The sequence below is a fragment of the Anguilla rostrata genome, chromosome 7 (assembly GCF_018555375.3).
Source record: "Anguilla rostrata isolate EN2019 chromosome 7, ASM1855537v3, whole genome shotgun sequence".
NCBI lineage: Eukaryota > Metazoa > Chordata > Actinopteri > Anguilliformes > Anguillidae > Anguilla > Anguilla rostrata.
In genome coordinates, this window is record NC_057939.1 from 41,877,448 (window position 1) to 41,891,118 (window position 13,671).

General features: G+C 44.2%; 1 protein-coding gene across 4 annotated transcripts in view; it reads left to right on the forward strand.

Moving 5' to 3' along the window:
• The window catches only part of LOC135259710 (FERM and PDZ domain-containing protein 1-like), a 33,253-nt gene that overhangs the window by 156 nt on the left and 19,426 nt on the right, over positions 1-13,671 (forward strand). For 2 of the 4 annotated variants that reach the window (XM_064344352.1, XM_064344355.1), the window contains exons 2-4: positions 741-941; positions 8,075-8,217; positions 13,487-13,588. In XM_064344352.1, the coding sequence (XP_064200422.1) occupies positions 13,491-13,588 (98 nt within the window). In that variant the 5' untranslated portion in view covers positions 741-941; positions 8,075-8,217; positions 13,487-13,490. Of the gene's footprint in view, positions 1-55; positions 365-740; positions 942-1,479; positions 1,738-8,074; positions 8,218-13,486; positions 13,589-13,671 lie in introns of those variants that run through there. The other 2 variants (XM_064344353.1, XM_064344354.1) reach the window with 2 other exon arrangements.

A 13,671-nucleotide genomic window follows, 5' to 3' on the forward strand; every position in this document is an offset into this window, starting at 1 on the left:
GATTATATGTTTGTTTTATTTCAAACGGAGTTTAACGTCATTTACCAAATGAGCGAAGGCTGGTGCAGCCCTTCCTAATCGAATTAGGGAACCGGTTATCTAGATAGACTGATTTATAATATTAACCTACCTCAGATACTTTTTGTATTGCGGATCTCTCGGACGGAACAGACTCGTCTGTCCATTTTGTCCATGTCGAAGAGGGTTTTGATTATTTATTTATTTATTTTTAAATAACGGAATAAGATAATCGGTGATAGACAAAGGATGACCATTTCCTTTGTCTGTGTCAAGACTAATTTGGTATAAATTGTCCTGTATATCGCGGACGAACATCCACGAGTAGTGAAAAACTGAAGAAAGTGTAAGGTTTCTTTTTTATTATTATTACTATTATTGTTATGATTTCAGCTTGTTTTAAAATAAAATATGTGTGTTGGTAAATCGATGCCTGTTCAAAATAAATTGTCAGAATGTCTGAAACTGATGTAGATATTGATATTAAAAATGTGTTCTTATAGGCAGATACACTACAGATGCAATGTGGATGTATGCGCAATTAATGATTTAAGTACGTCTTGTTTATCGCTTACACTATGTCTGGAACTGGGACAGCACGCGATCTGTCAGCAGCTCTACTTTTAATAATAGCCTACTTGCTACTTGCAATCTTAGTGAAAATAGCATAGGCTACGGTAGCCTACATAAAAAAAATGTTTGACATATTTTGTCCATCACAGAACGGTAACTGTTCAGGATACAGTCATCTTTTCCCATATTCAAGAAAACAACAAAGGACCCCGTGCTTTGACATGACATCGAATTAGAAGTTGGGATCTTCAGACCATGTGACACATGTCTCCGGGGTGGCTCAGTGTGACGTGCCATGATTTAACGAAGTGGATGACGAATTGACTCTGTATCTGTACCGATACAGTCAGGTAGGATACTGTATTACATTGTTTTGAGTACAGAAATTGTGACTAATATAAATAATTCCGGGTTTTTTTTAATTTTCTTCTTCATCTGGCCCGCTACAGTAAATATTCAGTGCAACAACATAGCAATATGAGGGGCTATTCCCTTGTGTTAACAACCATGTCAAGTTCATGTGCTGTGTTTTTTTTTTAAATTAGAATTATTTTGTTAGACCTAGCATATACCATTTTATAGGCTATGTTCAGAGATACACAACGTAAAACATACATGCACCAATTAAGTGAGTTTGGGACCATGCACATATGCACATACCCCCAGAAACATGCACAGGCGCACACACTTGGTGCCCTGAGGGTTTGATTAGCTCGGTCACAGGGAAAAGCTGCAGGCGGGAGCCTGCTTGGTGAGCGACATATGGGCCTTTGTGGCGACAGCCCTGTTTGCTCCACGGGGTCAGAGGAGAACTACAACAGGCAGTACTGGCACTTCAAGAAAGACGTGCCCACCCCCCACAACCCCCAACCCTCTCCTCCCCCCTTCGCTGTATTACCACCTCTCACAGTGAAGCTGCGTGTGATCACCCCTGTCTGAATGGCTGGGAACACTGGGACTGAATTACTTTCGTAGCTTGGATTCAACCGCAACCTTTCCCTCTCTATTCCAATAGGAAAAATCTTTACTCACAGTGGTGTGGAATCTATAGAGCATCTTGCTGGACTGCTCAGTCTCATGCAGCCCAGACCCAGATGGCGTTTCTCTGGGAAATTCCCTCGAGTCACTGGATAAAACCCTTTGCAGGTATTTAATCTCCAAATGGTGGCCGTGTGTAATGCTGCAGTGAGAACACATCCCCCGGAGTTGTTCGCCGAGACGAAAAGAACGGCGCCGTCATTACGCTGATTGCTTCGGCAGACGAACTGGCAGTAGCGGAGAAGATTTAATTACGTTTAGGGGAAATGCGGCAGCGGGGTAGCTGAGCGGTTTTGACAGCCGGTGATGGAGAGCCGGCCCGCGCTGAACTCAACTGTCCGGTTTTCCCCGGAGGGCCTTTGGTGGGAGGAGGAATTTCTGGATCATCGGAGAACAAGAATGGATTCGTGAATGGCGTTAAATGGATGGATGTGATTACGGGGGCAAAACGAGCGGCGTGTGAGCGTTGAGAGTTCAGCGAAAGTTTGTGGAGTTGCGGTGGATGGGCTTGGACCCCAAAGGTTAAGGATTTACAGGTGGAGCATTGGTGCTGTCACCTCGGTCAGTGCTGTCAATTCTCAGCTGTCTGGATGTATAATATATTTGCAGTAAGATTATGCGCTGTCAAAATCATCATTTATAAAAGCTGTGTTATGTAACAACAACAAAAGAAAACAAATACCATTAGCTTATGTTATTAGGCAGACATTTAGCATGAGTTATTTTGTCCTGAAAGCACAAAGTTGCTATACTGGCCACTACAGGAAGATTTGGTATGGTCATTTTGAGTAGGTATTGTACAACATACTTGGCTTTTTACATTTTTAAACACGAGGGGGAAAGTGGAGGCACGTTTGCGACTATGTCAGTTGCATACGTGGTAAATGGGTGAAAAGGGAAGTTTCTTTTCTTTTAAAAAAAAAAATCATAATGATGTCCTGTTGGCTGATTTATATAATTAGTGATTCTCCTTGTCCAGTCCTCCACATTGTTGTCAGGCATCAAACCATCATTGCTCCTTTCTTAATAATGATGGTGTGATGAATAGATTGGACTGGATCAGTTACTCCTGCCAACGAGAACTGTTCTGCAACTGCGTGAAATTAATGTGCCCATTAATGTGCAGCGATGGGCCTTAGGAACAGAAACGTTGCTACCCCTGGCCAAGTGTGGGTGGTGCCAGGAGGCCATTCTGCTGAGCCCATAGGTTGGCATCGCTGGCTCCTGAAATGGAGTGCGAGGTGGCGGACGGTTTAAAGGATTAACTCATCGTGACTGTGGTTTTAATCTAGGTCTGATGACATGCACCACAGGAGTCTGCATAGGCAGTTTTTTTTTCATTCAGAACGATTTTGATCGGAGAGAAACAGGATTGTGCCGATGTGCTACAGAGGTATTCCGTTAACATCTGAAGCCGGGTGTTGCCGTGTTGTTTATTCATAGCTTATGCTTGTCGCTTGCGATGGGATGCTACAAAAATGATGCTGATATTAATAACCAATCATTAGGTTCATTAGCCCAGAATGTCTGCATTTTAAGTGCTGTTGTTCTTTTCATTTCTGATTCGGAACCTTATGGATGTACTGTTGTAATAAATCATTGCTGCCCTGGTAGAACATATTTTTTCTATGAGGGCACGCACAGCAGTCAGCCGCAAAGACCATTCCATGCAGATTGTTGCAGAATATAAGAGGATAAATACCAAAAAACAGTTTTCAGTTAATCCTCATTAAGTAATTGTGCATTCTGTTAATGAAGCCTTCTCTCACAGTTGACTCCACATTTTGGCTTCAAGGCTTCATAGTATACACTTTCCATTGAACATTACATGTTGAAGCAAAATTTGATGGTGAAATGACTTCATGAAATTACTTCATTTGGTTGGTTATTTTGAGAAACAATCTTATTTAGTTTGTTGGTTAATGTGGCCACTGTTTCATTTCTAATCTATTACCGCTACGATATTTCTGCTACAATTGCATCTAACTATTCAGTACTTCTTGCATTTTTTTTCCATCCAGTAGTTTGACAAACACTTTTCTCATAGAAATCACTGCCCTGTATGCTGTCATGCAGTTATGACTGACTAAAGGTTTTGCTATTGAGTTCACGGTCCAGTCTTTTCTGCACTATTAAGAGACGTGAGCCAAAATCTGAGCAGGGAGAAATCCTACTGACGGTGTACTGCAGGGCAGCGATCAGACAGTACACGGATTTGCCTCGTTTTGACTGACAAATCCCCCACAGCTTCGGCAAAGCCGCCCGTCTAACATCCTCCTCTCTGTGCCGATTACCGCCCCTGACCGTCTCCTGACTGACCAGTGCTGGGGCCGGACAGAGGAGCACGTTGGGTAATACCCAATGTCTACGTTCAGTCGTCAGTTCTGATCTGACGCTATGCCGTTGTACCGGTTCCGCCGCCGGCCACTTCCTGCTTGGCATGGCCATCTTTTTGCCTGGTGCTTTGAATGTGACCACTAGTGACTTGTTGAATTTATCTCGCCATAGAAGGAAAGCATTAGTCATAGAAAATGCCACAAGGAAAAAAATCACATCAAAAAATACTGTGTTTTATATACCTAATCATCAGTGAGCAGTGCGCCTGATGGATGGGGGTTACTTTGGAGTGTAGTGTCCAGAACTGTGCCTGTCAGGTTCCTAAGTTTCAGTGCACATTCTTTTTGCTGATAGGAAAGCTATGTGTAGAAACAGGACATGGCAGTATTGATTAGATCTGTGGGACAAAGGACTCCAGACATGGATGCAGTGGACACAAGATTTTTTTTTTTTTTTTTTGCTTCTGGGCATAGTGTAGGCTATATTACACCAGAAATCTGACAGGTCTGTTGATTATGAGTTTCCAACATATGGGAAGAGCTTGCGCATAGCAGAACATGTGATGTGGTGGCTACAGATGTGAGGGCCTTTGGTTTGAACCTCTTGTGGGACATCCTTAAGAGTGCCGCTGTGCCCTTTATCACAGTACCTAACCCCAGTTACACTTACGGTCGAGTTGAAAATCTTGTCTGTTCTGTCAGTCAAATTCAGCTCTAAAAGTGCTAGCGAATGTAGAATGAATGAAAGGGACATTTGTAAGTCATTCTGAATAAGGTTTTAAGCAGTGTCAAGTATTTCAAATAGGGTTTAAAAATGCATAATTATGTAACGCTGACCCCTATGATCCAGATAATCATGTGTACTTTGAAAATGACTCACTGCACTTTCTTAGAATTTTTAATTAACACAAGGGCCTGCTTCCTCTCCTGCAATTTTGAAAAAGAACACCGTAATGCTTCATGAAAAAATAGAAGAATATGCAGCATCTATTATGCAATACTTAAAAGGGAAAATGTATTAATCACTGCCACTGTCACACACTTTATTATGTTTTATTCATCCCGTTTACTTTGGATTTTACATTTGAAAATATAATGTATTACTTTTTTTTGCTTAAGGGTGGCTTCACTGTTCAGCTGCTGTTTACCTGAGGAGGTAAAATGCTTTCCATATCAGCACAGCCTTTGAGGCCCTCCTGGTTTCTTCCTATGCCCTTCTACTGGCTACTGTGCTAAACATTTTTATTCATCTGTTCATTTATACCTTGTTCACTCTTCCTGCTTGTACCCGCACATTCTCTAATTCACTTACGAGGCAGCTGTGTGGATATGGCAAGGTGGCAACGCTGCGGAGGCACAGGGCTTTGTCTCTTCTTTTGAATTCACAACGAGGCGTAAATTAATCAGCTTCTGGTTTGCTCCCCCCCCCCCCCCCCCCCCCATGTCCTTCTTTCCTTCCTCCATCTGCTTTCTTCTTTCTTTACTCCTTTCTCCCTTCCCTGAATAAGGCCTTTCTCTTTCTCTGTCCTTTCTCTCTCTCTCTCTCTCTGGGTGCACACTGTTCTTCCTCCGACTTCCCCACCCCCCCTTTGTTGGCCCGGGATATTGGGAAACTGTGGGAGGTGTAGCTGCATCAGCTGCATGCATTATTGATGCACCCTGCCTTCTGTGGGTCAGCCCCGCCTGCTCGGCTGCTGGCTTTGCAGGGACCTATGGGAGCACGGATTGGGCCTGATAAATGAGGCTCACTTCACCCCAACATCTGCCGGGATTGGTCACATTTGGCCCTCTGGAGTTCTGTCCCTCAGGGCCCTCTAGCCTCTAGCCTCTAGCCTCCCTCTTAGATCTCTATATTTTGTTTTCATATTTGTGTATGTGTGTGTGTGTGTGTGTGTGTGTGGGTGTGTGTGTGTATATATATATATATATATATATATGCATCTTCTAGAAGAAGGCTGTGACAATTACATTGAACCTAAAGGATGTTATTTTGCTTACTTACACAAAGTGACTGCCTTTGCAAGGTATGCTTGGGTGCCGATTGAAAGCGCCTGCCAGCAGGCAAGATCCCAGTTTAGAATCATTAGGCCTGCTAAAAGCAATGTATCTATATGTGTGTGTGTGTGTGTGTGTGTGTGTGTATATATGTATGTATGTATATATATATATTATATGATATATATATATATTATATATATATATATATATATATATAGTATGTATAGTAAGTATATGTGTATATATATATAGGCTATATATATATATACAAGATGAAGCTATGCTTAAGCAGTGTTTAAATTATTTTTGGAATACGTTGTCAATAGAGATTGGCATTCAGTAATTAATTTCACAGGCTTTCCATGTATGCCTGATACGGCTTGCAGTAGGACAGCAAGGACAGAGGAATCTGAAATCATTGAAACAGCATTTATGGCTGCTTCAGTGGAGCAAATAATTTCATCCAGCAATAGAATTATTCTAAAAACATTGGAATTTGTAATAATCTGCTCGTAGCACTCGAGACATGGAGCGAAATATTTGAAAATATCAGTAACATTTTAAGGAAGTACTTGAAAATTCTTTAAAATACAAGTGTTTGTTTTGTGAGGTATATGGAATGTAGGCTACATGTGGCCATGTATTTGTATATACTTTATACATTGCATTTAAAAATACAGATATTTAGGTAATGTATTTGGGTTTGCTGATAACTGGGTGTGACTAGCCACTTGCTGGTCTGTTAAATGTTTGAAAACCTCTTTTAATCACTTTAAAATCTCATCTTTAAAATGTGTCCTTGGAGTTCTGTTTCAAACAACCATGGACAATTGCAGATCTGGATGGCCTGGGTCCTTTTAGATTGGCCTGTAGCCTATATGCTGACCTTACAATTGGTTAAGACCTTTAAAGAGCTAGCTTCCACTCCAGATGATCATTTAAAAATAAACTAAAAAGACATTAAGCAAAATGATAAGGAGCTGGCTGTGGTAGTGTGTGTAGAGGGCGGTCACTCTAGAACATAGATCAGTGATTTTAGCCTGGGGTGTTCTTAGAGTACTGCAGGGCTTATATAAGGCTATAGTGACACATGTCAATATAAGACACAGACCGGTGACAGGCACGCAAGTGAAGCGCCATTAGTGAGACCTGGGGGGTGTTTCACGAAGCAGGATTACCTAGTTAGGTGGGTAATTGTGGTTAGTTAAACCCGGAGACGGTCTTTTTACTGTTAGTTATCCAGCTAACTTCTTAGTCCTGCTTCATGAAACTGGGTATTGAGCTCGAGTGTTGGTCTTTCTGTTAATAATAAAGCGTTTGCCTGTAGCCCCACAATAGTGTTGTTCATGGCTGTGGGTATAAATAGATAATTTTTATGAATGTGCTTTAATAAGCCAAGTTTTTTTCTTTGGCACTAACTGGAAAACCCCAGAACAGTCCCGAGCACAAGAAGCCGGATGGTCCTGTGTAAAAAATCCGCTTCGGTTTCGAAGGTTCTCTTTGAGGAAGCAAACGGTGAAGACAGGGGGGGGGGGGGGAAAAAGGGTCTCGCTTCTCTCCACCAGCTCGTGATGTTTTTAAGAGACGGCATCAAGTATTCATGGCGGTAGAGCCGGAGAGCCGGAGGGTATTGCTCTGCGGAGCGCGACGAGCGGTTTTTGAGTGCTCTCGCACGTTTGAGTGCCCTCCCCGCTCTCTCACCATTCGCTCCTTCCTCCAATGAAGGACCAGACCCTCAGTAGGGTGTGGACGCGGCGGAGGAGGAAGTCTCATTTGCACTTCCGTGTTGAATGACAATCGTATTAAGTCGGAGCTTTTGTTGTACAGGGGTAAAGACTCTCTTGGGGAAACTTTGAGCATTAGTCTCAGATTAATGTGAATGATATCTGAGCGATCGTCACTTGTCTTGGGTTTAGTGCTGACGTACCACGTGTTAAACTCTTTCGAATGGCAGGGTATTCCCTCGTGCTGACCAAGTCACCTTTATATCTATTTAGTCCAAAAGCCAGTTATTTTCATAATCATATTGTTTTATGTTGATGTCCATCTGATGTCGTCTGGACCTGGGGTTGGACACTGCTGATGTTGACTGTGGGATTTTTCTTCTGCAGGGGCCCTCCTGATTGGTCTGAATGAGCGCGAGGGCCAACCCCCAACACTCCTTGGCCAATCCTCATGGGTGCACGCAGCTGACATATGACGCAGCAAGGCGGTGCTTGTGTTGGGGCGACCTGCACTGGCAGGCTGTGCTGAGGTGAGCAAATGCCGTCAACAGCATTTCTTGGTCTGTAGTACTGGGCTTCAAGCAGGTGGTGCTCACAAGGCCCCAGATAAAGGTCTAGAGTGTATTCTTCTACGACTGACTCGCAAGCCAAACAGCTCATTTCTTATATTTTCCAAAGATTCAGAGCTGCATCCATTGCTGACTGATTGATTTGAAGTGAGCTGTGATAAAATAGCTCCGTTTACCAATTACTTTTCGGATTAGTTTTTATAGAATCTGCACCTGCGCGTGCTAAACTCCTTGTCACCTTGATTTAGCACCAGCCGTCACAGTTTCCAGAGAGGGCAGAGCCAGAGGAAAAGGGACAGTTCCAATGAAGAAAATAAATGCATTCTGACAAAAAAACAAATTGAAGAATGAGTAATATCCAGTTAAGGATCTGCTGCAGAATATATTTAATACAAAAATGTAACACTAAGCCACTTCAACTTATGAGACAGTTATTAATACGCAAGATAGTGTAAAAAAAAAACAAGATAATTTAAGTGGCTCCATCTTCATGGATATCATTGTAACCATATAGCTTCTATTTGACTAGGTATCTCACATGAAGACACTGTTTTTTATTGCTTTTGGTATTTTGAAGGGATTTTAAATGAGGACCTTAACTGGATCTTCCTTTCCCATAGACTTCCATTCATTTAAAAATTACATCTTGTGAAGTCTTTTGCAGACAAATCTGCAGGAAGACACTGTGGAGGCCTGTGACTACTGGGTCCAAAGACATCTATGTGTAAAAAAAATGAATCAGTAGCATTCATTTTGTAGTGTGCTGTCCCTTTAACTTGCATAAAACCTGGTGATGTCTGGATCTCATGATGTGATAACAATGGTCAGTACATAGCCCTGTTCTTTTGTAGGGACTATGAGCTACACCATTTAGACCTTGCACCGTTTAAAATCTACAGACAAAGGCAAGAGTCGCCTCTCCAGAAGGTTCTTTTTGGTGAGAGGAGCACATTCAGACTGTTGCAAAAAAAAAAAAGAATCTTTATTAATCCCGTCTATCCATTTAGGAAATTAAAAATGGATTAATTGCCACCACATTTCATCTCTCTCCTGACTTTTGGTCGACACAAAAGTAAAAAGCTTTTGACAGTAAAAGCAAATGTTTTATTTGTGACAGGTCCATGTTATTTAGTGCACATACACAGATTTTATAATAGCGTATTTTCCTTTCCCCCTCAATTTTGAATTGGCAATGGTACATCTGGATCACCACCAGCACTTGCAGAACTGTGACTGAAGTGAGTGCAATCCTCTCATGCACTCAGATATGAGCCAGTGACAATTTTTCACATAAGGCCACACTGTTCTACAGGAGAGATGTAGTGTTGCCTGGAGGAGATGAGTACTGTATCACCGACTAGTGATGTCACATCTTTGGGACTTAGCTGACTTAAAGCCATCCTGGCTCTGATAGGTAGAACTAAGTTGTGTCCCTCCTCAATACAACTGTGAATACAGCGTACATCCATCGTAAACACTGTGCATACGCCGCTTAATTATATCGCACAGTGCATGTTAGGTAGCGAGTGTGTGAAAATACGTTTTCTGTCTGAATCAGATGGGAGTAGAAGTCCAATCCAGCAGGACTGAAACTTGAGCTTGTTGCGGTCCTCAGTTCTTAATAACACACGCAGATAGCCGAGTCTCTCGAAGCAGCGTGCAGAGTTCATAAATTAGCAGAGATGATGGAGCAGTCTCGTGTTGTCGTAAGAGTGCGGTCAGGCTCTCAGTCCTTCGCCGAGCCTCTTCGCTCGCGCGCCACGCCGTGATTAATAGAGCTCTCTTTTTTTTCTGGAGAGCTGAAAAACGCGCTAATGCTTTCCGGCGGCGCGATCGTCGAGCGGCGCTTCCTGAGCGTGCGCGCGCCTCGCGTGCTAAATCACGTAGCCGTCGGGGCCCCCCCCCCCCCGAGCTCAGCAGAAACGCGCGCTCTGCTTCGGGCCCCGCCCCGCTTCGGGCCCCGCGCGCGGCTCATGCATTAATGCATAGGCGATCGGCGGCCGCGGCGTCTACGTGTCACTCCGCCCGGTTTTTTAATGAGTCGGCAGGGGCGGCGGGTGCCAAACCGGCGAGCAGCCGGCCCTCCTGACTCAGCATTGCGGCACGGCCCGCGTCTCCAAGCCCACCTGCTCCGGACCGCCGCGCGGCTGACCCCCCCGTAACCGTGGCGAAACCGCGCTAGTTCGCCGCGTCCCGCGGGATCTCGTGTGTTACCGGGCGTTCGCACCGATTTCGTCGCTCGACGCTTTCTAGTCGATTTCTACACAGAGGCCGCGCTCTGCGAGGCTGATGCAGTCTGCCGAGTGGTGTGGTGCTTTCGCTGGTTCTGAATTTGCGTAGGACATGCTCTGCCCTTATTCTATGCAAATGAATGCGTCCAACGCAGCTCACTCTGCCTCCTGCAGCTTGGAACAAACTCAAACTAGACGTTGCACATTAAATATGAATCAAGTAACTGCATTGTCTGTTGCTCGCCTCGCATGTTTTCAGGTATATGTTTTAGCGGACTCTTTAGTTGAAATAAGATAAAGTTTATCACTTTTAAAAAGCACTTTAAAGCATCTATCCAATCAGGTGCCGGAAATAGTTCTGTAGTAGGCTATGTCACCTCTTCGTATTGATCCCATAGAGGCATTTATCTTATGGATTTATTTACATAGGACCGCCCATAATACGGACAGTTTGGGGGTCCCGCCCGTCCCCATGCGTCCTCCCCGAAATTGGTGAGAATGCAGCTTTAGGCCCAAAACATACCCTACGTAAGTGCGCAAGCGCAAATGACAACACCAGGCCGACGCACTGAAAAAGCATGTCCTGGTTCTACAGTAGCCCCTGTGGAGCTACTGTAATTAACCTGACCTCTCAAGGAGGCGATTCAGGACAGTTGTGAAAGTCTGAGCAGAAGAAAGCACAAATCAAAGACTGCTTCATCCTGTGGTTGCCTGCTATAGTGCCCCTCAGCGCAATGCTTGACATTGCAGTTCATGCTTGCATTGTTAAGAATTTCAGGTGACACATTTTTGACCGCAACAACGCGTGAAACCGACTATGCATACATCTTTGTTCGCGTACTTGCGTAGGCTATGTTTCAGGCCTTACACCACTGCCTTCTTCTAATCCAGTCACATCTCAAAGCGACGAGGATGGGGCGGGGCATGCATTTTATTTTAGGCCAGTCAGAACTGGACTTATTAGAAGCAGGACATTGAACAGGCATTTAATATGAGGGCTTACAAGAAAATGTTGGATGTGCCCATCTTTCACTGACAAACAGGCACCTTTCCCTGGGGTTTATTTGGAAATAATTCCTAACATTTCCCAGAAAACCCAGGATAAATTTCATGCTCTAATTCAGTTTTAAGTGGAATGCTGACATTTATTTATATATTTTGAGAATGGTGCTTGAAATAACTAAAACCATGAAAAATGCTCAAGCACACCGAAATCGTTGTAAACTGTATGAATCATAATCGAAAAACAAAGATAATCCCAAAATAGAAATAGCCGTCCTGTAATCTGCTCCCATTTCATGGCTCTTGAGGTGCTTTGCACTAAGTCACAGAAAGGCACAGATTATTATTCGCCGTGCGGCGCTTCGGTTAGAATATTTTGGATTAAACCGCTCTTGGTTTTAAATCCGCTGGAGTGGATGCCCCTCCGGTGCGATGCAAAGCAAATCAGGGAGCGCTTCAGCCATAAAGGCTGCCACAAGGGGAGAATATCTTCATAATGAGAATTTTCAAGATAAAACAGACTCTGAAGGCATTTATGCCCTGAACTGTGTAGCTGTAACTAGATAAGACAAAGCTCCGGTAACATTGAACATCCCTCAGATTAGTCGCAGTGAGTAATGGTTTTACCTCGCAAGGTTGGTTCTCATCAGCGGTGTGTCACTCGAGGCCAAAAGGGGCGGGCGGCGAGGTTGGAAAGGGCGGGGCCATGGCGCGGGTGCTCGGACTTCCCCTCGGCCGAGGTGAGCCGCCCTGATCCGGATCAGCTGGGGGTGACGCACTAAAGCCCTTCGAGAGGCGACCGAATATCCAGCTTTATCCCATTTAGCCCACAGAGCTTGATTAGTGTGGCTGCGTGCATTCGCGAGCATTTTGTTTGTGTTTGTGTGTGTGTGTGAGTGTGTGTGCGCGTGTGTGTGTGTGTTTGTGTCTGTGTGAGAGAGCGAGAGAATTTGTCTGTGTACATCCATGAATATATCTCTGAGAGTGCATTTCCATGTGCAGGTTTGCATGTTTGCGTGCATTTGCATGTCTCCTAAGTGCATGTAAGCAAATCGTTATATTAAAGCTAGAAGGGGTCTTCAGAAATATCTCTGTATCTTCATTCATGCCGCAAGAATAAGATTAATGAGCACTTGCTGAAAATCCTGCTGGTCTGCGTGACTCTTAGCCTCTCCCTGTTTCATTAAAGTTGATTCCTGTCCTCAAGCGGAGACAGGAGGTGAATGGCATTGTGGGAAATTGGATTAAAAACCTCCTCGTTTTCAGTAATCCAATACTTTCAACCAAAACAAAAATGACAATACATATTTCTTCTGTACCGTCACTCCAGGGTTTATGCAGGTATTTGATGATGTCTAATGCTGGTCCAGACAGACTGTGGGACACAGGGGAAGCACTGCCTTACAATTAATCAATTTTTATTAATAACAAAGTGAACAAGCAGGGTTCAGTCCGTGAAAACAAATATGGTAGTTTGCTGCACATCTCTCTTTTCTTACTTTTAGTTTGTAGTTTCGCATGGCAGTATTGGGAATTATTAATATTGAAATGCAGTTCTTCATTTTTTACAACAGTTTCAGGTCAAAACACGCATGCTGGGTGACAAGTCAGCTTATGAATAGCCAAGTCGGCAGCCATTTGGAAGAGATCCTGTGGTGTTGGACAGAGACTAAAACCTATAGAAACCACCGCAAACGGGTAGTTAAATGATCAAGTCCCATTATTATGATTGTTGAGCGAGATATTGCCTGTAATTTTATGAGGGTTGCTTTCAAGGACTGCTGACCACCCCGTCTGAGATCTAATTAAACCTAACGACCTTTCCGTGTCCTGTCTCGTCCGGGCGGTGTTAAAAAAACACACGTGTGGCGAATGCCTGGAGAAATGAGAACTGACAGGAAGGACTTTGCTTTGTCATCCTTCCTTGCCTCTCCTGTGCCCCACCCCCAATCCCTTCTCCTCCCCCCCTCCCCGACCTCCGGTCCCTGGCTGTGCAGTTAAATGGAGGAGCAGGAGAGGAGCCGGTCCCCGTCCCGAGCCAAGCGGGTGGAGCAGGTGGTGGGCCGGTGGCTTCGCCGCTCTCGGGACTCCATCAGCAGGTGAGGTCCCGCTCCGCCCGCCCGTCACAGGCACGTGGGCGTGGTTAAATCCCGAGCCTCGGTGTGGGCGTCGGCCTGTGCCG